The sequence below is a fragment of the Telopea speciosissima genome, chromosome 4, assembly GCF_018873765.1.
Source record: "Telopea speciosissima isolate NSW1024214 ecotype Mountain lineage chromosome 4, Tspe_v1, whole genome shotgun sequence".
Taxonomy (NCBI): domain Eukaryota; kingdom Viridiplantae; phylum Streptophyta; class Magnoliopsida; order Proteales; family Proteaceae; genus Telopea; species Telopea speciosissima.
Genome location: NC_057919.1, coordinates 70,086,325 through 70,108,887, shown reverse-complemented (window position 1 = coordinate 70,108,887; position 22,563 = coordinate 70,086,325). Strand labels below are relative to the sequence as shown.

At 38.5% G+C, this 22,563-nt stretch overlaps 2 protein-coding genes across 4 annotated transcripts; both read left to right on the top strand.

The window, feature by feature from the left end:
* The first annotated feature begins 2,360 nt into the window (after positions 1-2,360).
* LOC122658940 (thiamine pyrophosphokinase 1) lies at positions 2,361-12,792 on the top strand. Of its 2 annotated transcripts, none has more exons than XM_043854105.1 (6): positions 2,361-2,525; positions 2,681-2,777; positions 3,742-3,814; positions 4,386-4,487; positions 12,146-12,395; positions 12,520-12,792. In XM_043854105.1, the coding sequence occupies exons 1-6, from the start codon at positions 2,393-2,395 to the stop codon at positions 12,639-12,641; spliced, it is 777 nt and encodes a 258-aa protein (XP_043710040.1). In that variant the 5' UTR covers positions 2,361-2,392; the 3' UTR covers positions 12,642-12,792. The 2 variants fall into 2 exon arrangements, with proteins under 2 accessions (XP_043710040.1, XP_043710041.1); XM_043854106.1 differs by having other exon boundaries at positions 2,385-2,525; positions 2,676-2,777; positions 12,520-12,786.
* Positions 12,793-17,470: 4,678 nt separating this feature from the next.
* On the top strand, positions 17,471-20,345 carry LOC122658939. 2 transcript variants are annotated; one of them, XM_043854104.1, is made up of 8 exons: positions 17,472-17,595; positions 17,644-18,022; positions 18,189-18,266; positions 18,380-18,522; positions 19,001-19,071; positions 19,236-19,331; positions 20,035-20,127; positions 20,251-20,345. In XM_043854104.1, the coding sequence occupies exons 1-8, from the start codon at positions 17,525-17,527 to the stop codon at positions 20,331-20,333; spliced, it is 1,014 nt and encodes a 337-aa protein (XP_043710039.1). In that variant the 5' UTR covers positions 17,472-17,524; the 3' UTR covers positions 20,334-20,345. The 2 variants fall into 2 exon arrangements, with proteins under 2 accessions (XP_043710038.1, XP_043710039.1); XM_043854103.1 differs by having other exon boundaries at positions 17,471-18,022.
* Positions 20,346-22,563: the final 2,218 nt, after the last annotated feature.

Here is a 22,563-nt window from a genome sequence, read left to right as displayed (position 1 = left end):
TCATGATATTGAAAAGAGCATTAACCCATCCTACACACACGGAGACAAGGGAAAGGATACAACGGAGCTAATCCTAACTACCAATGCAATGATATGGTCGAATGACACTTGGGAATGCCAACAAGCCCATGCATTGCCTTGGAACTTTGACATTTAGGTTGAGTTTGGCGTGTATTCTTGGAATGCATTCTATGGATGGGGCTCCTCTTCAACGCAACCCCGAGCTGGACATCGTCTGGCATAGGGGCAGATGCACCATTCGCAACTTGGGGATGCCGTTCTATCGACACCCCATCCATGTGTCAACATCTGTCCTGTGCTGGAGTGGAGCCAGATCATGCATTGTACACCTCAAGGCGAAGAGATAATGATTTAAGGCAAAAGTTTTGATACACGGTCGTGCATGTACACAAGCACACAGCCTGTATGAAGTACCACCAGATGGACATAAATGCCCATCCAAAATGACCATAAAGCCCCCCCACCTCCTATTGAATGCATTGATGCACGGAATCTACGAATCGTTATCCTCTCCTATTATAGCAGGGTGTTATAATGCATCGTGCGATACAGCCAAGGCCATGTGGTACAACGGGCCCCATATAGTGCACATGACCTCTCTAGCTGTCGCACGATGCATTACAGCACCGTGCTGTAACAGAAGAGGATAAAAATGCCGGAATCTACCGTGTTCCAATGCCTTCCCCATGATTTAATGCTATAATTGGACTCTCAGAAAAGTGAATACCATTATTAACTCCTCCCACCTGTATTATTGAAGGCTCATCCTCTTCTGACAAAGAATCAAATAATTAAACCTTAAGACCCACTTTGTTTAGATAGGTTTTGGTTTGGTGGGGTGGGATTTAAGAAATGAAAAAGTTATACTTATTTTTTTATTTCTATGAAGATATTATGGTGTTTGGTTAGTTGGGATGGAAAAGTTATGAGGCAAATTTCATTCCATCTTCTTTCAAAGCTTTCAAAGCTTTTGGATTATCCACGGAATAAAAAAAGATTACTTTATCTGCTACTCCTTCTCCCTTTCTCCATGGAGCCAACCAAACATTTGCTAGGGAAAAAAAAAACATTTGCATTATTTATGAGAATACCCCTGGGTTTCAATTTTCGTTACTCACCCGTCAGCAAGTGGAACCTATTTGTCAAGTTTTCCCTTCCATACTCTCCTTTAAACAAATGGGGTCTAAAGGGTAACGGAATCATGTCAAAGGGAGCGGAGGTCTTGAGACTCTTGAGTTCAACTCTTCTTGAACCCTGGGTCACCTAGGGGTGTCAAAACCTAGCCTGAACTGACAACACCAAGCCAAACTGACAGAAACTGAATCGAACTAAAGTCAATATGAGCTTATTGGATCATGTTTTGGGCAAGGGTTTTGTGACACTGAAACCAAATTGAATTGCATCGAAACCGATAAGACACCAAACCAAACTTTAAAAATCGGATTGAAACTAAAATAACCCAATAATAAACTGATAGCAGCCCGAAATTCATATAAAAACACATTTTTTTATATATACTTCTTAATATAATTTACATGGTAAACCGAAACCAAACTGATAGTAAACCATTAGAAAAAAATTGATAGGAAACCGAATCGAAACCAGTGCACCCTTATCGGATTATGTTTTAGACTCACTCATTCTCACACTGAAACCGATGAAACTAAACCAAAACCAGTCCAAACCGACAGGTTGACACCCCTAGGGCCACCCAATTAAAAAGATTCATGGTTCTCATGGGCTCATGGCACCTAGACCTGCCGAGTAGAGTCTCATGTGGACCAGAGATTTACATGGTTTACTCATTCAAAAAATCAAATTACCGCATGTGGTATTGTGGTGTTTGGGCTGTGGAGCATTTGATATGGGGATTGGGGACTCTACAGAGATTGATCCAATATCGATCAGAATCGGTAATACAACCAATAAGATAATGACAGATAACTAATAATACCAAAAATGATTTTTTTTTTTTAAATATTAATAAAAATCGTTAAATCAGTATCAGATTGGTATCGTCGGGATTAAATTGCCCGGTCCGGATCGGTCCATATCAATCCGGATTGGACAGGTTTACCCTTGTTTCTTTTGCGTAGTTTTTTTTTTTTTTTTAACATTTTTACCCTTATCTATACCGATCCACCGATACGGGATCGGCCAATTCCGATTCCTCAAACCAGCTCACAAGACAATAGCAGGACAGATCACCGACTTGTTACAAAACAAATTTGCCAATACCAAACCGAGAAACAAAGGGTCAAAGAAGTCGTTTTTCTCCGTTTTAAAACTATCATCTCTTCGTGTTCCTCTCCCTCCAAAACAGGTTTGAGGTTGGAGGCATTGAAACTTGCTGAAGCTGATTCGTTCTCAAATGGATTTGATGCACCATTCTTCCAGCTTTCTTCTTCCTTCAATCCCAGTTGACATTAAGCCTAATCGTACTTACGCCCTGGTTGTGCTTAACCAACGCCTCCCCCGATTTACTCCTCTCTTATGGAAGCATGGTACTTTATTTACTTGTACTTTTTTCATCATTTCCCTTCCTCCCTAGGGTTTTCGGAAATTTTTATTTCTTTGAAGTTTCTCTTTTTTCTCGGAATTCTTGATGGAATCGTCTGTGGATCTCAAGTGTTAGCGTTTCGTCGTTTTTGTAGAGCAGCACAGCTGCGTCTTTGTGCAGATGGAGGAGCTAATCGCATTTTCGATGAAATGCCTGAGCTGTTCCCCCAGGAAGATTCTCTGCATGTCCGAAACAGGTTTTGACTTCTTTGTGTTTTTTAACAGTTGAGAAACATAAATTTCCCCTCCTGAAAGAAAGCTCTGGGTTATTGATCTTTGTTGAATGACTCTGGATTCTCTGTCGTTTGATTAGGGGAAGGACGTACTCAGTTGGCTATAAGATCTGTAATTTCGAATCCTAATTGAGTTTAGTTCTTAGTAAACACCCTGACAGGACTTCGTTTTATTACTAGATGTTTCAGTACCCATACTCGGTTTAGATGTTTCCTTTTTCAAACCTCCTTTCTTGTTTGTTAATTTTTGCAATGAGATTATGTGGACTTGAGTTGGGCATAGAGTTTTGGCAATCATTCCATTAGACTTCCCTTTCAGTGCTAGGAATCATGGATTCACCCAGCTTAGAATAGAATTTATGTTAATCTTGCTGTATATTAGCAACAAATTTGCTGCTAACGAACTTATGGCCTTCCTACTTATCTTATCTTACAAGATATTGTTTAGACTTTAGGTCTTCTTCTTACCTTCCAATTTTGGCGGTTAGCTTCTCTGCGTTGTCTTCATTGTCAAACCCATATATACTCACACCAGGAAACTTAGACTCCTGAAAGCATCTAGTTTGCTGTTAATTTGGCACTGTAGGCTGTTGCATGTGCAGGGAACCTAGAATTGTACCTTATGGTTAATTCCTGATCCAAACAAATATCTTCATTTAATAAGTCATACAACTTATTTGTATAATGCATGCCAATGGGTTCGCACTGCTGAATCAATGTTTGCTATGAAATTCATTTAACAGTATAATTAATAAGCCCATTATGGGAGAAATTTAACAGATTTAAGGCTGAATACGTTTTCCGTAGTTCTTGGTGTATGACCTTGTACAATCTTGATCTTCTTCTTTGACACTATTCAATTAAGTTACTTGCCATCTTTTACTTTTCACAATTTTCTTTGTTATTAGGTATATCTGTTTTTGTTCAGGTACAAGCCAGATGTGATCACAGGAGACATGGATTCAATTAGATCAGATGTAATGGAGTTCTATTCAAATATGGTAAGCCAGCAATAAAGTTCCACTTGAGCAGTTAATTTTGTCATTTGTCGGGAGCTTCGTGCACTGGGTACACCTTTTTTTTTTAATGATGTCATGTAGAGAGGATTTAATGTTGATTGACTAAATTAAGATTTGGAGCGAATAATTGTGCAATTTTATTTACTCATTTATTGGGGTCATCAAGTTGACTTGTGGTAGAGTATCCTTCTGGAGTGGTAGGACACTTTTTCTCCCAGTTAGTGGTGAATAAAAACAATAGAGTAGTCATTGTGGATCCTTTTTTTGAAAACATTGGTTCAAGTTGATGTTTTCCATGAGTCTAAACTTCCTTTCCTCTGAATCATTGTGGGATACAATGGCCCTTGTATCATTATTGGGACATTATCTGTTCACGGTTAACCTTGGTGCAGCGGTAAGGTTGCTCCATTGTGACCTAGTGGTCGCGTGTTTGAGTCGGGAAACAGCCTCCCATGAAGCGGGGGTCAGGCTGCGTACACTATGACCCTCCCCAGTAGTCTGTTCACGATTGACCATGTTGCTCTGGATGTATATGTCTCCTCAATGATTGCAGGGTACCAAGATACTGGATGAATCAAATGATCAGGACACCACAGATCTACACAAATGCGTATCTTTTGTCCAAGACTCTACGCCAGAATTAGATAAATCTGATGTAAGTGGCATGCTGGTCTTTTAAAATAAATTTATTGTCAAGCATAGATTAACATCACTGTTGGGTCTACCCTACTTGCAGGATTTCTCAATTTTATTCTATGATTATGGCTAAAGTCTTATCTTTTCGGTGTAGGTGTTCAAATTCTTTCTTTGACACAATTACACCAATCTCATATTGTAACTTCGGCTGCAAATTTAAATATTTAAATATGATCACTTTAAATAGTGCCCTGTTTGCAAAATAATTAGGGTGTTTAACTGTTTTTAATGTTTCTCTGTATAAAAAATGCTCTACTGTTACATGACAAACTCTGTTTAGACAGTTATTATTCCTACCATTACCCTTATATAATTGACAGTCTATAGATTTTAAATTGATGGGTAATTACATTGATGCATGATTTTAAATTTTTACAGAGCATAGAGGATGATAGTTTGGGAGGACTGGACAACCTTAATAAGATTTGAGACTGCTGTTACTTTCTTTAATCTGAAGTCAAAGAGGCTTTCATGAAGGTGAAGGTAGAAAAGTGCCTTAGGACCAGATCATAGTTATCAAGATGGCAAGGCGACCATGGCGTTTTAGAGGGTCCAAAATCAAGGCGGCCAAGGAGCCTGGACGCCTAGGTGATGCCGTGATAACTATGGACCAGATGGTATCTTAGCTAAGATTTGGCAAGGCATAGGGCACTGGCTTAAACTGTTTAACTAGTTTGTTCAAAAGAGATCACCAGAAGTGAAGAAATCCTGGGATCAATGGAGAAAATGCCCCAGATATCCACAGCTGCACCAAATGGCTCTAGATCAATCTTATGTGCCACTACTTTAAACTTTGGGTGGGACCGATTGATGACAAACTAAGACATGGATAGTGTGTTAGAAAACCAGTTTTAGTTTGCCCTACGGAGACAAGGGAAACTACTGGAAAAACATTCTGAGAGAAGAAAAAAAGATCTTCATATTGTTTTAAGTGACTTAGATGAATTACATGACAGCTACTGTGTCTTTAAATAGAGCAGGCAAAACAGGACTGATGGAGGGTTGGTAGGATGAACACTAAAACCCTCCCAGATAGAATCCCAAGCTAACCCAACTCAGACAGATCTTAAAATTGACAGAAAATTGAACTCTCTCAGATGAGAGCCAAACTCTAGGAATCAAATACAGATATAGGGAATAGGATCCCTTCAAAAGATGGGATTGTTCCAACAGCCAGATTTAAAGTAATCTGAAAAACAGGGATTTCTGAATCTGAGATCCAGGAAATAGGAAAGCTAAAATTAAATCAGATCGAACCAATGAAATGGGCTGAAACTTGGACCGAATCTCTGTTTTAGCAAACTATTAGTATTCCCAGAGTATGAAGTCAATCAGATGGTCTGACTCATAGTAATTTTAAAAATATTTGATCTGAGACACAAAATTTGAAGAAATCAGAGATTTTTAAGTGCCATCAAAACCAGAGCTCAATATAACCGCAAACCCTGGTCGAGTAGAGCTCTAGGGTTGGCCTTGATTCCCCAAGGTTTGGGTGGAATCAGATTAATGGATGAATTGCAATAAATAAATCAATATATTATGAAATTGACAAAGAAACAGGGTATCCGCCAGGTGTAATCAGTGTTTCTCAGTTATAAATCAACACCAACAGAATACTATAGTGGATAGTATGTTGTAAAGGAATAAATAGCTCAGATTAAACAATCAAAACACAACAGTAGAATAGATTAATAGAGAATCAAATCAGTAACAGAAATCAGGAAAAGCAGAGCATAAACAGGAAGAAGAGGAAGAAGAGAGGAATAACCTATCTCATGTTGTAGGCAGCTCACCCCAGCTGTTTCTCACAGACCTCATGCGCAAGCAACTCAATCTTATTCCAAAATCCAAATCATGGGAGCTTTTTGGCTCCTTTTAAAGTTTAAATAGAAAGCAAATAAATTGAGTCCTATCCTGAATAGGAAACACTAATCCTAATCAAACTGCTTTATTTAGTTGCTGATTACAACCATAGCTAAAAAATATCCTACTTAAACTAGGAAACATAAATAGCAATTAATTAATTAACTAACTAAGCCCATGTGGACTGGATCAAGCCCACGATTTGGGTATACTCAGTCCCCATCGAGCTGACTGGTCCATCCAAGGCCGGCTGGCTCGATCTTCCCAATGAACCCAGTCCACCTTATGACTAGGTTCTTTCTGGTTCAAGTGGTCCAATCTACATCAGGGATCTATCTATCCAACTCAACTAATTGGGGTAAGGCTCGACTGAGTTGACAGAGTATATGGGAGGGCCCTTAGTTCATATAGTGGGTTCTGGATAAGAAAGGGATTCCAAGTAGATATATTGACTTTTGAGGTACACATGGAGGAATGTTATCTAGTTTTAGAAAAATTGGGCGAGAGATGAGTAAGATTGCAAATCTGGGAAGCTTACACCAGCGATGGAAAATTGGGTCTACATCTTATTACTTTAGTTATGGATGATTGACTTGACGTATGCAAGAGAATTCCCATAGCTTATGTTTTATGGTTTGAAGGATGACACTAGAGATTGGAAAACTCCAAGTCTGGATGTTTTAGAATCAAAGGTTGTTGACCAAAAATCAAAAGGCTTTTAGGAAAATAGAATGGATGTAATGTAGTGTTTTTTAGAAATATGAGTACGCTTGAGGGAGTAGTTAAGTCGATGATCGAGAAATATTTTAAATCATTGATTCTTGATATCTTGTTTTTATCATCCAGTGGAGGGGGGTAGTACATTATGACCCTCCCCAGACCCCAAATGGCGGGAGCCTCATACACTTGGCACACTCTTTTTAGAAGGGGGAGCAGTAGGGGATGGTGTCCATTGGATTAGAGGGTCGACGTCATAAGAGAGCTGTAAGGCCAGTGTCCCTTATGTAGAAAATGTTAGATCCAAAAGCAACGCATACATAAAATGAACATGGTAGAGATGTGCATATTGAGATGGATGAGTAATACAACAACAACTCAGCCTTATCCCAACTAAATGAGGTCAGCTACATGGATCCTTGCCCTCCAATCAGCTCTATTTGAGGTCATACTTGATACAAGGCCTAGGCTATGCATATCTTTCCTCACCACTTCTCCTAAGGTCATTTTAGGTCTACTTCTATCTCTTTTAGTTCCTTCAATCTGAATCAAATCAGTCCTCCGTGCCAAATCATCCAAAAGAACTCCGTTGAACATGGCCTTGCTACCTCAAACGACTTTCTTGTAGCTTGTCATGTATCGGAGCTACTCTCAATCAGCTTTAATATGATCATTCCTTACTTTATCCTTCCTAGTTTTGCCACTCATCCATCTCAACATCCTCATCTCCGTTACACTAAGTTTATCTATATGATGCTTCTTAATTGCCCAACATTTTGCACTATACATCATAGCCCGTCATATGACGGTCCTATAAAATTTTCTTTTAAGTTTTAAAGGAATACGTCGATCACACAACACTCCGGACATACTTCTCCACTTCATCCATCCTATTTTAATTCTCTGTGAAACATCATCCTTGATGTCACCTTCTTTATTTATGATTGAGCCCAGATACCTAAAATAATCACTTTGTGGAATCTCCCTCTCATCAATTTTCACCACATCATTATCCGTCCTACTGTAACTAAAATTACACACCATAATGCCATAAACACCATCTCTGTTCTACTTAGCTTAAAATCTTTTGATTCCAAGGTTGATCTCCATAACTCTCCAACTTGGTGTTAATCTCTGCTTTTGTATCATCCACCAAAACAATATCATCAGCAAAAAGCATGCACCAAGGAACCTCATCTTGAATGCCTCTAGTTAAATCATCAATGATAAACACAAACAAATAAGGGTTAAATCTGATCCTTGATGTAACCCAATTGTGATTAGGAATTCACTACCTTGACCCCCACAGGTCTTACACTAGTCACCACACCATCGTACATATCTGTAATTGTGTCCACATATTTACTTGAAACACTTCTTTTTTTCTCTAGTACTTGCCAGATTAATTCTCTATGGACTTTGTCATAAGCAATTTCTAGGTCAATAAAGACCATATGGAGATCCTTCTTGCAATCTCTAAATCTTTCCATGATCTTCTAAGTAAATTGCTTTTTGTCATGGATCTTCCTAGTATAAAACCAAATTGGAGTAGTTTCTTGTCTCAGGTGAGTTTAAATAATCCTATCCCATAACTTCATAGTATGACTCATTAGTTTTATGCCTCTATAGTTAATGGAATTTTGAATATAACCTTTATTTTTGTACATCGGAACCACAATACTTCTCCTCCATTCATCTGGCATTTTTCCTTGTGCTCATAATCTTATTAAACAAGTTGGGTAGCTAAGATAAACCATAAATTCCTAAGCTCTTTCACACTTCTATTCGGACCTCATCTGGGCCTTGTGCCTTGCCTACTTTCATCCTCCTTAAAACTTCTTTTACTTAAGACACTAATTTTTCGTATTCCACCTCTCCTTTATGTCCTCATCCCTTATTAGTACTTCACCATCTTCACTTTTAACATCTAACATGATTGAGATCTCTACTCTTCCTTTCCCTCGTTTTATTATCTTCTAGATATCTTTTCCCCTTCCTTTGTGCTCAGATTGTTATAAAGATCTTCATAATTCTTTGCTTTCACTTTCCCCCACAATCTTGTTAGCTTCATTTCTGGTAAATTTATACCTTTGTATATCCTCTACATTCTTAGTCCTTTGCCATGTCTTGAAACTAGCTTTCTTAGTCTTAATGGCTACCTGAACCTCATCATCCCACCATCAAGTCTCCCTAGAGGAATGACATTTTCATTTCGATTCCCCTAGAACATCTTTTGCAACCTTCTTAATACAAGTAGTCATCTCATTCCACATTGTATTCGTGTCTCCCTCAAAGTTCCACTTTCCTTATTTGACCATTTTATCAATAAATGATTGCAAAGTATCTCCTTTTAAGCTCCACCACCTTATCCTAGGGCACATAATCTCACCTTTCTTACGATTTTGCATAGTGAGGCATACATCTATGACCACTAATGTATGTTGTGTGGTTAGGCTCTCCCTAGGTATAACCTTAAAGTCCTTAATAATCTTTTGAACCTTCTAGTTAGGAAGAAATCTATTTGGCGACTATGATGCCCACTTTTGAAGGTAAATTAAGTGCTCCTCTTGCTTTTCAAAGTAAGTGTTTATAATGGATAAATCATAAGCCACAGCAAAATCTAAATCTGAGATCGCCTCCTCTTCCTCTCTCCAAAACCATATCCTCCATGTACACATTCATAAACTCTATTATCTTTCCCAACATGTCCACTTAGATCACCACCTATAATAATCTTTTCTCCTTGACTAAAACTTTGCACTAATCCATCCATGTGTTCCCAAAATTGTAACTTGCTACTTTCATCCAATCCCACTTGAGGTGTGTAAGCGCTAATTATATTGACGACTTCTTTCTCCGACACAAGCATAGTTGGTAAGGAGCCAAGGCAAACCAAGGCGATTGAGGGGACTAGAAACCAAGTCGGCACCAACAAGGTGGCAAGGCGACAAGGCGTCGCATAGGCGACTAAGTCGACATTAGAAACCAAGGCGACAGAAAGGTGCCTGGACGCCTAGGCGACGCCTTGACAACTATGGACACAAGCTTGATGGATATAATCCTATCTCCAAATCTTTTAACATCCACTACATCATTCTTTTATCTCCCGTATACCAAGCTTTAAAGTCGTCCAACTCCTTAGCTTTTTTCCCCTTCCATAGAGACTATGTTAATCCTTATTCTCCTCAGAACATCTATCAATTCTAGACTCTTTTACCTGTTAAAGATCCAATGTTCTTATATGCTAATTTAATCCTACGCTTTTGGACTAGCTTCTTTACCCCGCACTCATCCACGGTGTGAGAACTCTTGCCTACTTGTCACTGCATACGGGCGCCGACGCGGCACATCACTTACAGGGGACACCTTTGCTAACCCTTGCTCACTTTTTACTACACTTGTGTCATAGTGTAGCGCATTGCTTATTCTAGTGGGGAACATCTTAGCGTAATGTTGATAATATAAGGTTTTAGAATCCATGTAAAAGGGTTCAGCTAGGATTTTTCCGGTGCCGGCTGCCGACCTGATGCACCAAGGCTAGGGTTTTTTCGGTGCTGGCTGCTGAGCTGACGCACCAACCCTTCTTTATCTTGGCTTGGGACCAGCAGCAAATGCTGGCGGAGTTGGATGAGTGACAATAATAGAATGGGAAAAATTAATAGTAAATAGGCTCAAGTGGTTGGCCATGTTTTTTCTTTTTCATGTAGCAAACCCTTGTTTATGGTGGAACAGTAACCAATCCTTGGTAGTTGGATGGATTGAGTTCATTAGGATTTAGATTTGTTATGGTAAAAATTCGGTACATGGCAACCTATGAGAGGAGCCAATTCAATTGACATTTTTTAGGAAAGAATTAAAGAGATGAATAAAGACTCATTTAAATTGTTATTTGAATGTATCATTGCACGGGTGTACGCTGTTCTGACACCTGGAAGGGCAATGTGGTCAATCTGACCATTGGATAACTAGAAATGGTATACCTTGGCGATATGTCAAATTTCAGCTTCAAATTCATTCCTATACCCTCCTTATACCCTTTTGTGCATGTCCATGTACCCCGTTGTAGTCCCGTGCTCCTTGGTAGTCCCTATTTTTTCAACTCTGTTTTGCCACTGGTAAAACTTGGATTGGTCTGAAATTTGACATGTGAGGAGGGGACCTTGGGATCTATCTGTCCACAAAGTTTTAGCCCCGTCTGGGCTGCCACATGACAGAACTATGTGCAGCCGTGCTCCATGTTTAGGCCATTCGTGCCAAACTGCCTCCATTTTGTTTTTTATAGATTAATATTTGGATTTATTGGTTGTCAGGTCTTGCCATATGTTCCAAAATGATGATGATGTTAAATTGGAGCATTACCAAATCTGAGCCATTCCTTATTTGTATTCCCCTTTCATTGGGACTTGGGTCTGAATGTTGATCAGTGTGTATCCTAGTAAGATTTACACTTGTTGAGATCTGTATTCAATAACCTAGCCTGGTGCAAGTTGAAGATGTTTTAGCGACAAAAGTAAGGTTAAAAAAATTCTGTAGTGATGAGAAAAATCATGAGTTTTTATGATTTAACTGGTGATATGACCTTAGATATGATCTTTGATTAAATGCAGTGGAAAGTGATTTACGTAGCCAAGTTGTTCTACAACTTTTATTTTTTTGGGAGTTTAGTTATCTTACCCCCACCCCTCTCTAAGATTCTTAAAACTATGAGGTAAAGAGGAAATTAGGTGAAGCCCGACGAGAACTTCTGGAGACACAAGAAACAAGAGGCATGATTGGGCACATTCACATTCTCACAGTGAGCAAGAGAGAGAGGGGGGGGGGGCAGAGAGACAGAGGGAGAGAAATTCTAAAAATTTCGAGTTTGTGGCCTGGGTTGCTCTTGCTCTAGTGATTGTGAACCTGCAATCTGAGTGCCGGCGCAACCATGTCCCATTTTTGGGTGGAGCAGGTCACTGTGGTTTTGTGAATTTTTTCTACCTATACCTGTCACAGTTTCTTTGCTTATGTTGTTTTCTCACTGGTTATCCATACTTGCAGTTATGCATTCTTGCTACAGGAGCTCTTGGTGGCCGGTTTGATCATGAGATTGGAAACATCAATGTGCTTTTCCGTTTCTCAAATATTCGAATAATTCTGATATCTGATGATTGTCTCATTCACCTTCTCCCAAGGACTCATCAGCACGAGATTCATATCTTGTCATCTGTTGAGGGTCCACACTGTGGGCTCATTCCCATTGGGATGCCATCGGCAAAGACCACAACAACTGGACTCCAATGGGATCTCAGTAAGTAAATCCTATTATCATTTGTGTTCTTATTTCATTACTTTCGTGTGATTCTTACTTTAACCCAGATCTACTGGTATGGGAGCATAATGCATGGGTAAATTTGAATGTTATTTATTTCCAGATGACACAGAGATGAGGTTTGGTGGTTTGATAAGCACATCAAACATCGTAAAGAGTGAAAAGATCACAGTGCAATCAGATTCAGATCTTCTGTGGACAATATCCATTAAAAAGCCAATGTGAAGTTTAGGGCTCAAGCAGGTCATAGAAATACATACCTCATGCTACAAATTTGAAATGGCGGTTCGCTAATCCATGGGGCCAAGTGAGGGTATACTTTGAATTCTTCTTATTTTTACTAAGCAAATGTTGAGGTGATTCTGATGTTGGGTGTGTATGCTCTTTTCACTGATTGTCATTAGCAACTGGATTAGTGTTTCCATAAGAATAAAAAAAGGTTGATCAAAGCATATTTGCTTCACTATGTCAAGATTGAAACTGTCAGGGTTGAATCCACTCACCAGAGACCATGTCTGACCTTGTATCACATTCACTGTTTTACTGATCTTTTTTCTTTCCCTGGGGCTCCGTCAGGTTAAAAGTAAAGGGAAGTGAAATACTGAAATCAATTTTAAAGAGAATAAAAATTTTGTAATCATGATTATGTGAATCCCTTAAATTCTTACTAAATATGGTAATCATGCCTTTCAAATAGAATCTTTATTTTACTTTTTAAATGAAGGAATTCAGCGCAGGGGCCAATGAGAGTGCACCCATGGGTATCAACATGGATGGGAATATTTGATTTCATGGGTGTGGTAAGGTCGTGTCTCCTGTGTTTTGGTGCTGGAACAACATGACCAGGTAGTGTCCTCTCCCCCAAAAATTTAGTAAGCAGATTTTGGAATATTTTGGATTTGGTTACAAGATCATGTTAGCAATGCTTTACAAAAAAAATTTAGAAACCATTTTAGAATTGATTTGATTTCACTTTCCTTCCCTTTGTTTCCTTTGCAATCAGACAAAGTCTTGGTAATATTTTATTTCCATATCTAAATTCTATGGCTTCAAATGGAGGAAAGAAAAAAGTAAAGGGATTCTTAGGCTTCAAGTGGAAAAAATAAAAAGAAAGGGGGAAGGGGAGGGTATTGTGTTGGAAGTTTGGAACCATTAAATTGTTTTCTGAAAAGTCATTTAGAACAGAGGTGAATGCATTAGCCTCTTAACCGTCGGCTCTCCATCTCAATCAGCACCGTTCACAGTTGATGGATCACCTCACGGCAAAGAAGGCACTTTACAGACTCAGGCATGCCTTTATGTATTTTATTATCTAAACTTCTCAAGTAAGGGTTGATCATAGATGTAGGAGGATTTGTTTGTGAAGTAAGAACCTCCTTTGACATCTCTTCACCTGCAAAGAATTTTCGACTTGAAAACACAGAGACAAGGGTGTATAAGTATTTCTAACTTTGAATTTTTTGGATTTCCATCCAGATAAGAATCTTTTAAAACTAGGTCATTTTTATAGGATGTCTCTTTAAAGTGAAAATAGAATTCACCCTTTGTGTTTTTTGTTTCCATTCACTCGGATCTCTTCCATTTCATCTATTTTGTCTAGATCCTCCTTTTCTTTCGAACAAAGGGAAAGGTAAGGGGTCTTCTTCGATGGATCCCTCTCATAAAATCTGTATGATTTTCTCGATCTAAATCGAGTCATCCTCTTCTCTTTGAAACAAGGGACGCTTCCGGTTCTGTCGGTGCTTCAAACAATTTGTTTTATCTTTTCCATTTTACCATATCTCTAGAGTCAAAAATTTGATATGAAGAACTACTGAACTCAATCACTTGCTGCCAGTACTCTTCAGTTTTCTGTTGAGATCTATCCCGTACGAAATGTTTGCACCACAAACTAGTAGTGTTACAAAACTCTACAAGCTCCTCTCTCTATACACTCTTTAGAAAGTGAAAAATAGGAAGGCAAAAGAGAGAGGCCCAGTGGCATTTCAGGGTGTACTCTTTTTGGGTCTGTTTTAATCTGAAAAAAGGGTCCTAGGTTTGGAGTGGTATTCTCTCTATTAGGGGTGTCAATACCCAACCCGAACCGATGAAACCGGCCCGAACCAACCCGAACGAGCCCGGACCACACCGGACCGAACTCTTAATGGTTCGGTTCGGTTTGTGGATCCAAAAAGGCAAACGGTTTGGTTTGGTTTGGGCTAGCCCGACGGTGCACCGATAGCCCGAACTGTTAGGCCCGAACCCAAACCGAACCGACCTAACCCGATAAATGAGTAAATCAATAAATGCCTTATGCCCCATTGCCCCCTAAATGTGTTGTGATAGTTTCTCACTTTATCTCATATCCTTTGTTAGTGATTACCCAACCAATTGTATCCATAGGCCATAGGACATAGGATACAAAGATGCATTGTATTTGAAATATTTTATGTACTTAAAAGAGAAAGAGAAGAAAAATTAGCACTAACCGGACCTTACTAGTTATATAAAACCGGTACCAAACCGATATCAACCCGTTATCATAAACCGAAACCGACACGAAACCAAACCACACCAAAACCGAAACTGCACCGAAACCAAATATTTCTTAATGGTTTGGTTTCGGTTTCTATAAAAGTCACACCGAAACCGAAAAACCCGAACCAAAACCGGCCCGAACCGGCCCGTTGACACCCCTACTCTCTATGAATCTAATTGGTTTAGCATACAAACGAATTGGATAGAAGACCACTACCAAACGAGTTGGAAAAGAGAACACTATCAACATTTGGCCTGATACTTGGATTCCTATCCTTCCCAACTTCAAAATTCCAGCTTCTATGAATCCCAATCCTCTTTTTGCTAGAGTAAGTGATCTCCTTACGAATGGAATATTAACTTATTGCAGACCCCTTTGCCAAATAATGTTATTAAGCACATCTCTCTGATAAATATTTCTTGGCATTAGTCTTAGAATGATTGGTTCTGCTTCTGTCCTAATAAATCAGGTATCATCACAGTCAAAATCTGAACTTATTACAACTCCTTCACTAATCAGTTTCATTAGCTCTGCTCTTTTGGATTCTAATAGGGTAAATTACATGACACCCCCTGTAAGTATCCCCATACTCAATTCACCCCTCTTATTTCAAAATTCACTTCTGTATTGAGCATCATGGAAATCAATCAGTTCTACCTCCACAACAGGCGGTGGTGCCTTCATGGGGACAGTGGTTGTTGTAATTGGCATTGGGAGTGGAGTGAGAATAGGGTTTAGAAACCTAGAATCAGTCTCCGGATAGGAATCAGCCAAACTCGGTTCGAATTGACCTTGAAATCGGTATATTACAGGCATCTAGGGTTTTTCGTACAAAATCAGCCTAAGACGATTCAGCGAGAATCGGGATTAGCCTCACCAATCTGATCCAATTTTTGATACCCTGAGTGGGAGCATTGGGAACAAAGGCACTCTCTCCGTGATTCCTTCCCTTTCGAATCGTTATCCTCTCCTGTTACAACACAGTGTTGTAACGCATCGTGCGACGCTGCAGAGGCCATGTGGCACAACGGGCCCCACATGGTGCACATGGCCTCTGCAACCGCCGCATGATGCGTTGTAGCACCGTGCTGTAACAGTAAAAGATAAAAATCGATCCCTTTCCCCCACCCCTCATTTCTTGATATGATTTGGTTATTATGTATCATTCTCTATCCTCTTGGTAAAATGTACACCCTCTTCCAAATCCTCTTCTTCACATTAACATAGCATTCTTTTGATGAAGGGGAGAAGGAAAATGAGAATCTTCAAAAAGAAAAAAAAAACTTGGGTTAATATTTTATTGGAAAAGTGATGTATACACGACCATGGTTTGAGGTATCGGATTGGCCGAGACCGATCCCGATACTAATCCGATCGTTGTACAGACAGGGGTAAAAATATAAAATATTAATTTTTTTTATAAGAAAATAGGGACAAAAGTGTCATATTTGCCTGAGTTTGGGCGATCCTGATCCATATCGACTGATCCAATCCGATCCAATCGATACCGAGATCATGAACCATGTACACGACCCCTTATATTTACATCTTCTTGTACTTCCTCTCTCCTCTCTCCTCTCTCATTATTAATACTTATGAGACTCGATTTTAATTCTCATCAATTCCCTAAATTGTGCAGTGCGACAATTTAGGGTAGAGATTTTGACACGTGGAATGTCGGACATCCAACGGTCTAAGTTCATTGACTTTCATTTTTTATTTTTTTTTATTTTGTTGAGCCCGACACCATTGGATGTCCGAGGTGTCACGTGTTGACATCTCTACCCCAAACTGTCGCACTACACAATTTCGTCATAATTGACCTTTTTGATACATTATATACCAACTCTTTTTGTTTTTCAGATTAAGATATGATTAAGAAAGAACAATGATGAAATTAAATAAAATGAATGGGTTTCCTATATTTCACCCGATATAATCTCATGAACCATGCTTCTATAGCCATGAACATCTACTATCAGTCCAAGACCACAACCATTGAAATGGTGACTTCAAATCATTATTTACACACATACACACACATGGGATAAGGTTCCATTACTACTTAATTATTTGCATGGACATTCCAAACTTATTTCTTATTCTAAAATCTATTTTGTCTACTAGTAATTAATAATTTACCAAAAATTAAAATAGAAATCATACCAAAAGAGATGCTAAACGATCAAAGAGATATTTTGGTTCTTAGGGTATCAATCGGTTCAGTTTCAGTTATTCGGTTCGATTCAAGATACAGAATGCTGAAACCAAAATCTAATAGAGAATAGAAACCATTTTCAAAACCAAAATCGAACCGACCCGGTTTGATTCAGTTTCAGTTTTTTATCGGTTTTGAATTTGGTTTCATATTCAATCCATCAAACAGATTGAGAGGAGTTTTTAAACTTGAACTCTTGAAGGCACCATTACAGATTGCAGAGTGTAGAATGGTTCCATGGCGATCTCAGCTTTTCCAGGAATCAAGAACTAAGGGTATCAGGCCTGCATTTTTCTGTCCTTGAAATCTAGAGTACTACTAGAAGAGATAGATTATAGAACTGGAGCAATAAATTATGCTAGGCATCTCTCAATGGGAATTTCATCAATTTGCTTCAAATTCTCGATTGTTCTCTCCCTATCCCTCGCCGTTTCTTCTTCTTCGTCCTCATGCTCATCATTCTTTCATCGAGTTTTCTCATGCTCGACAAGTGCTTCTTCTTCGACCACTCCCAAAGCCTCTGCATCGGATATCCTCTCACTCCTTGGAAGCAGAGAACAAGCGTCCACAGTAAACCCCAAAGCAGCACAAGAGCTCAGGTCCTGCTTCAAGTTTCTCGTACCATTTCATCCTGTTCCCTCGGAGAAGGAATATGAGACGTTTTGCATCCGAGGAAGAAATTTTCTCTCCGCAGAAGAAGGTAGCAAACGGAAGTTCGCGAGGAAGTTTATCTCAGATCCCAAACGGGAGCAGGAGGACGAGCTTGTTTGGTGGCCGCCAGAGCCGGTGATGGAACTCGCTCGTATCGCCGTTGACTCTGGTGGGGATCCTGCCGCGATACAGAGGATTCTAGATCCAACGCCGTTGCCTGTGAGTTCTCATTCCCCGATTTTGTGAGAAATAAATTGGTTTGGTTTGGAACTTTGGATTTTGATCACGAGCTATACTTGTTCATATAGTAAAGCGTACCTGCTGAAACTTATTTCTGTTATTATTAAATGGATACGGAAGCAACTATTCCTTAGTAACATACTAGGTACCTGATGTCGAAGGATCAATAAAAGACCGGTGCGAGCTTACAAGGACCCCGTACGGAAGACGCTTCATCAATGAGGTTTGCATCGAATGAATGTTTCTTCGAAGTTTTTTTTTTCCCCCTCCCCTAATCATAGAGCCCTTATACTGGATTGCTCGAGTTCATCTCAATCACATTTCATAATTGTGCAGGAATTGAACTCATATCTTGCATTCTTATTCGAAGTTATTGCTGCTCGTGGTCCCTCTGTTGGATTGACTGTATCATTAAATCGCTATGATTTCTTTCATGGCCATCTTTTTCTTGCGGCAGACTCTGGAAGGCTTGGTAAATTGTGAGTTGATACTCTGATGTATGTAAAGAAACTGACATTATGAACAGCATTTCGTTGGTTACTAATCTTCTAGGTTTGCCCTTCTGGAGAGCCAATTGGAATGGTTTTCTCATGTTCTGACTGAGTTCTGATTGAATAAATAAAAAATAAAATAAAATAACTAAATATCCTGCTGCTTATATGCTATCCAATCAATCAATTCTTCAGCGTAGCATGTACTCCTATAGTTGGATATCTAGGGATGAACCCATTAACATCACCCCCTTCATGTGAACATATGCTCCTTTAGTGTGCCATGATTTGCTTGTCAGATCTATGGCTGGATGCTTGATCTACGCGGAATTAATGATTTGATTCTGTAAAATTTTGCATAGAAACACTTTATTTGGACGCCTTAATTTGATGTTTATGGCCTTAATATAAAAAGTGGATTCCTTATAGATAAGCATTTTCTGACATAGTTCTTCAAATTTGACAGGTTCCATGCTAAAGAATACCCAGCTTATGAAAAGGTTGTATTTCCTTACAATATGGGCTTCTGTCAAATAGGTAAGTGATTTTTTCACTTATATGTTATTCAATTGTTAATTTTTTTTTCCCCTTAACCTATTGGAGTGGGTTGACTCATATTTTTTGGTAATATTGGTCATTGTTGGTCGTTTACAGTCATCTAAGGAATTGCCAATGGTCTGATAACTATGTATGTCTTGCAGGATCCAATGTCAGATATGATGATTCAATGAATCTGCGGAACATTCTCTGGTTGGCTCCATTACCTAGCAATTCCACTAAAGCTTGGCTGTCGCCTGGTACCTCTCCCTTTTATGCTCAAAGCAAACAAATTATGTTTGTCTGTTTTAATTGAGTATGAATTTCCTAGTTCCATGTTAGACAATTTGTTGCATCTTTCAAACCATGCACATCAATACACATGAGCAACTTTCTCATCATTCTGGAATGTGTATCGTTTTGGTTCTTGGGATGCCTATCAGAGGATCCAGAAAGTATGCTAATAATGAAAGGGTTTGCTAGGTGAGTCACCTACCAAAGAAATCTAGGTGAATATCTTCTGGTAAAGAGCATGCTAATAATGGAAGGTTTTTCAGTTCATCCCAACTAAGTGTTCACCCAAACAATTGGGTTCAGCTACATGAATTCTGTTCCACAAGGCCACTATGCATGATTTAAGCTGATATCTGCTGTCTTCTTTCCCTATGATGTTTTGTTTACTTCAATTCAGTCTAATAAGCAAAAAATTAATCTTCTTTAAGTTGGAAATATTTGTCTAATACTAATTGTGGGAGGTTAGTGTAGTGATATACTCAAAATATAATGCCTCTTCCTCATTGTGATGATCTAGAGATGGGACTACCTTTTCCTTTTTCTCCCTCTAACTATGATCATGTTTACTGTCTGGGATAACGTAACTAGTCATTCATTTTGAACACAAATTAAATATTACTACTGTTTTCATGAAATGTATCTGAATGGTTTTGTTCTTCTTGTTGATAGGAGTCCTGGTGGTCCTGGATGCTTATCCTGGAGGTATCATATATAAGGATATCATACCAGATTATGTACAATATGCAAGGACCATCTATGAAGGTTAGAACCTTATAATGTTTTCAGGTTACTATTCATATGATGCATTAGAAGGTTATGTATTTTATCCTTATTTGGGAAAGATAGGGAGGACTAACCTAAAAGAAAGCTATTGCAATTTTTCAGATGATTTCGGGGATGTTGTAGTTGATGTCAACTACTTGAATATAGGAGAAGGGGCTGCTGATTACAAGATTTTCATTTGTTGAACCCGTTTTAAGGTAAACATTTTTCGTTATAAAAGTTTATTAGCCATGCATACTAAGAATCATGATAAAATGTATTCTCTGATTTATTATATTTCATGGGAAGAGGGTAGCTGATTACCTGTTCAGCCGGGGCAGGTTACAACTCTCATGTGACAAAATATTTGGTGCTCAAATTTTAGCCTCAGGTAGGGTGCACCAATCCTGATCCATTTGTAAATTTTCAGTCTAAATGAAGTTTTACATGCGGCAAAAAATATGTTCAAAGCTTGGCTAAAAAGTAAAAATAGGAATGACAAGAAGCATAACAGTTCAGCAGTTTAAAATACATGGGGAAAGTCTAATACAAAGTGGGCCATATGGTTGAGTTGTACTATAAAACTTGATATCTGACCAATCAAGAAGGTGATCCATCAAACCAACAGTTCGGATTGGCTACAGGGATCCTCCACGTGGCTAAATTACAACTGCCCGTATAGCCTACCCTGGCTGAATGGCTGTTTTGTGATACTTTTTGTCACTATTTATTTATCATTACTGTTTGTGTTTATGTGTGGATGCGTGAAAATGTTTCTCTAGGAACCTTAATGTCCATAATAAGCTACCTATTTTTTTCCTGATGTTTTTTTATTATCTGCTTGTGTGAAAGTACTTCCATTAGTTATTTATGTGAATAGTAGTTTCTTAATGTAGAGGTGGTGTTTTACCCAAAGAGAGAGATAAAAAGATTGTAAGCAACTCTTCCTCAAACTCCAATCCTTCAAATATAAACTTGTTAAATTCCAACGAGACTTTTTGAAAATTGAAGGAGAGTGACCTTTCTGGAGTCCACTCTAATTACCACGTAAATAGCCATGTGTTTTTCTACAACTGTCTAACAGAATAACTATATTAACCATTATCAAATTTCACATTGCATAAATGCTGCCATCTCACCTATATAAAGGGAATACACCAATTGGAATGTTGATTACCTTGTTTTGTCAACAATTACAAAACAGCAGAATTGTTGTCAAGATCAGGAGATTATTCTCTGAGTTAATACTTTGTTCTTAAGTTGCATTCTGTGAAAACACTCAATTCTTGGATAAGTTTCTTTCATAAGGGAAGAAAAATTTTCAATTGGCCTTTCTAGTTGAGTTAGTTGCAGTATATCTGGGGAGAAACATTGGTGTTAACTGGAATTTGGCTAGTCTCTCATATGATTCATCTCATTTATTATAATGAATGTTTGAATAAATAGTTGTCAATTGATGATGAATTTTGTACGCCTTAATCTAGCATGTGTATGTAGGGATGCTTGTATTGTTATTATGTGTCTTGCATCTATATGGATGTGGAAAGAACCTTTTTGTGGCTGATTACTCCCTCCATCCTGCAATTACTATCCACTTTGAAAAAGTCCGAAGTTTAAGTAGTGGTTAGAGCAGTCAAAACTCTCATTTCTCAATGTCTCTCTCCTATTACTTGTTTAAACTCTTTACAAATTGGGCAATAAATGAATGTGGTAATCAATGCAATGGGGCACATTAGTAAACTTCACAAAAACTCAGTACTTGATTTAAAATGTCGACAAAGAACTTGGGATGACCAAAACTGGGAATAAGGGCTGTCTTTTTGGGATGGAGTAAGAGAGAGCATTAGCAGCTGGTTGTTTCTCCTTTCCCCCCCCCCCCCTTTTCCATACTATACTTACAACTTGTTTGTTATTCATCAAAACAAATATCTTTTTTTTTTTTTTTTTGCTTTTTAAATCTTCATTTAGTACTCATACATGGATATTTATGGTTTTGGCTTGAATTGCAGAAGAATCCAAGTGATAAGAAAGATGGTTGAAATGAAGCACTACTTCTTGGAAAACCTCCACTGTTTGCACTTTGCAGAAACTTTAGGATCCTGAATTATTCACATTCATCTCCCTTGATAATGGTTGTTCTCAACTGTTGAGGTTGGCTTGTAGAGCAGATGAAAGGAAATTAAAGTAGAGATGCTTCAATGAAACATTACCTCGTGGGAAATTTCCCACTATCTGTAGATGCCTTGTGATTTTCAAATTTTTTTTATGCATTCATCACAAATTTACTGAACTAGTTTTTCTTCTTTTCCCCCTTTTGGATGATATTCTACTGTAAAAAAGAGGATGCTGCCCCTGAAGCCTAAAGAATCCAATGATGAATTCATGTCAAAAGCAAACTTATATTGTTGTGAGCTTAAAAGAATTGGGCCTCAGCTT

Excerpts from the sequence above, each read along its gene's own strand:
- LOC122658940 (XM_043854105.1), top strand. The coding sequence starts at position 2,393 with ATGGATTTGATGCACCATTCTTCCAGCTTTCTTCTTCCTTCAATCCCA. Across the intron at positions 2,526-2,680 it reads TCCTCTCTTATGGAAGCATG|CACAGCTGCGTCTTTGTGCA; the intron begins GTACTTTATTTA and ends TTTGTAGAGCAG. Across the intron at positions 3,815-4,385 it reads TGGAGTTCTATTCAAATATG|GGTACCAAGATACTGGATGA; the intron begins GTAAGCCAGCAA and ends CAATGATTGCAG.
- LOC122658939 (XM_043854103.1), top strand. The coding sequence starts at position 17,525 with ATGGGAATTTCATCAATTTGCTTCAAATTCTCGATTGTTCTCTCCCTA. Across the intron at positions 18,023-18,188 it reads TAGATCCAACGCCGTTGCCT|GTACCTGATGTCGAAGGATC; the intron begins GTGAGTTCTCAT and ends GTAACATACTAG. Across the intron at positions 18,523-19,000 it reads TCTGGAAGGCTTGGTAAATT|GTTCCATGCTAAAGAATACC; the intron begins GTGAGTTGATAC and ends CAAATTTGACAG.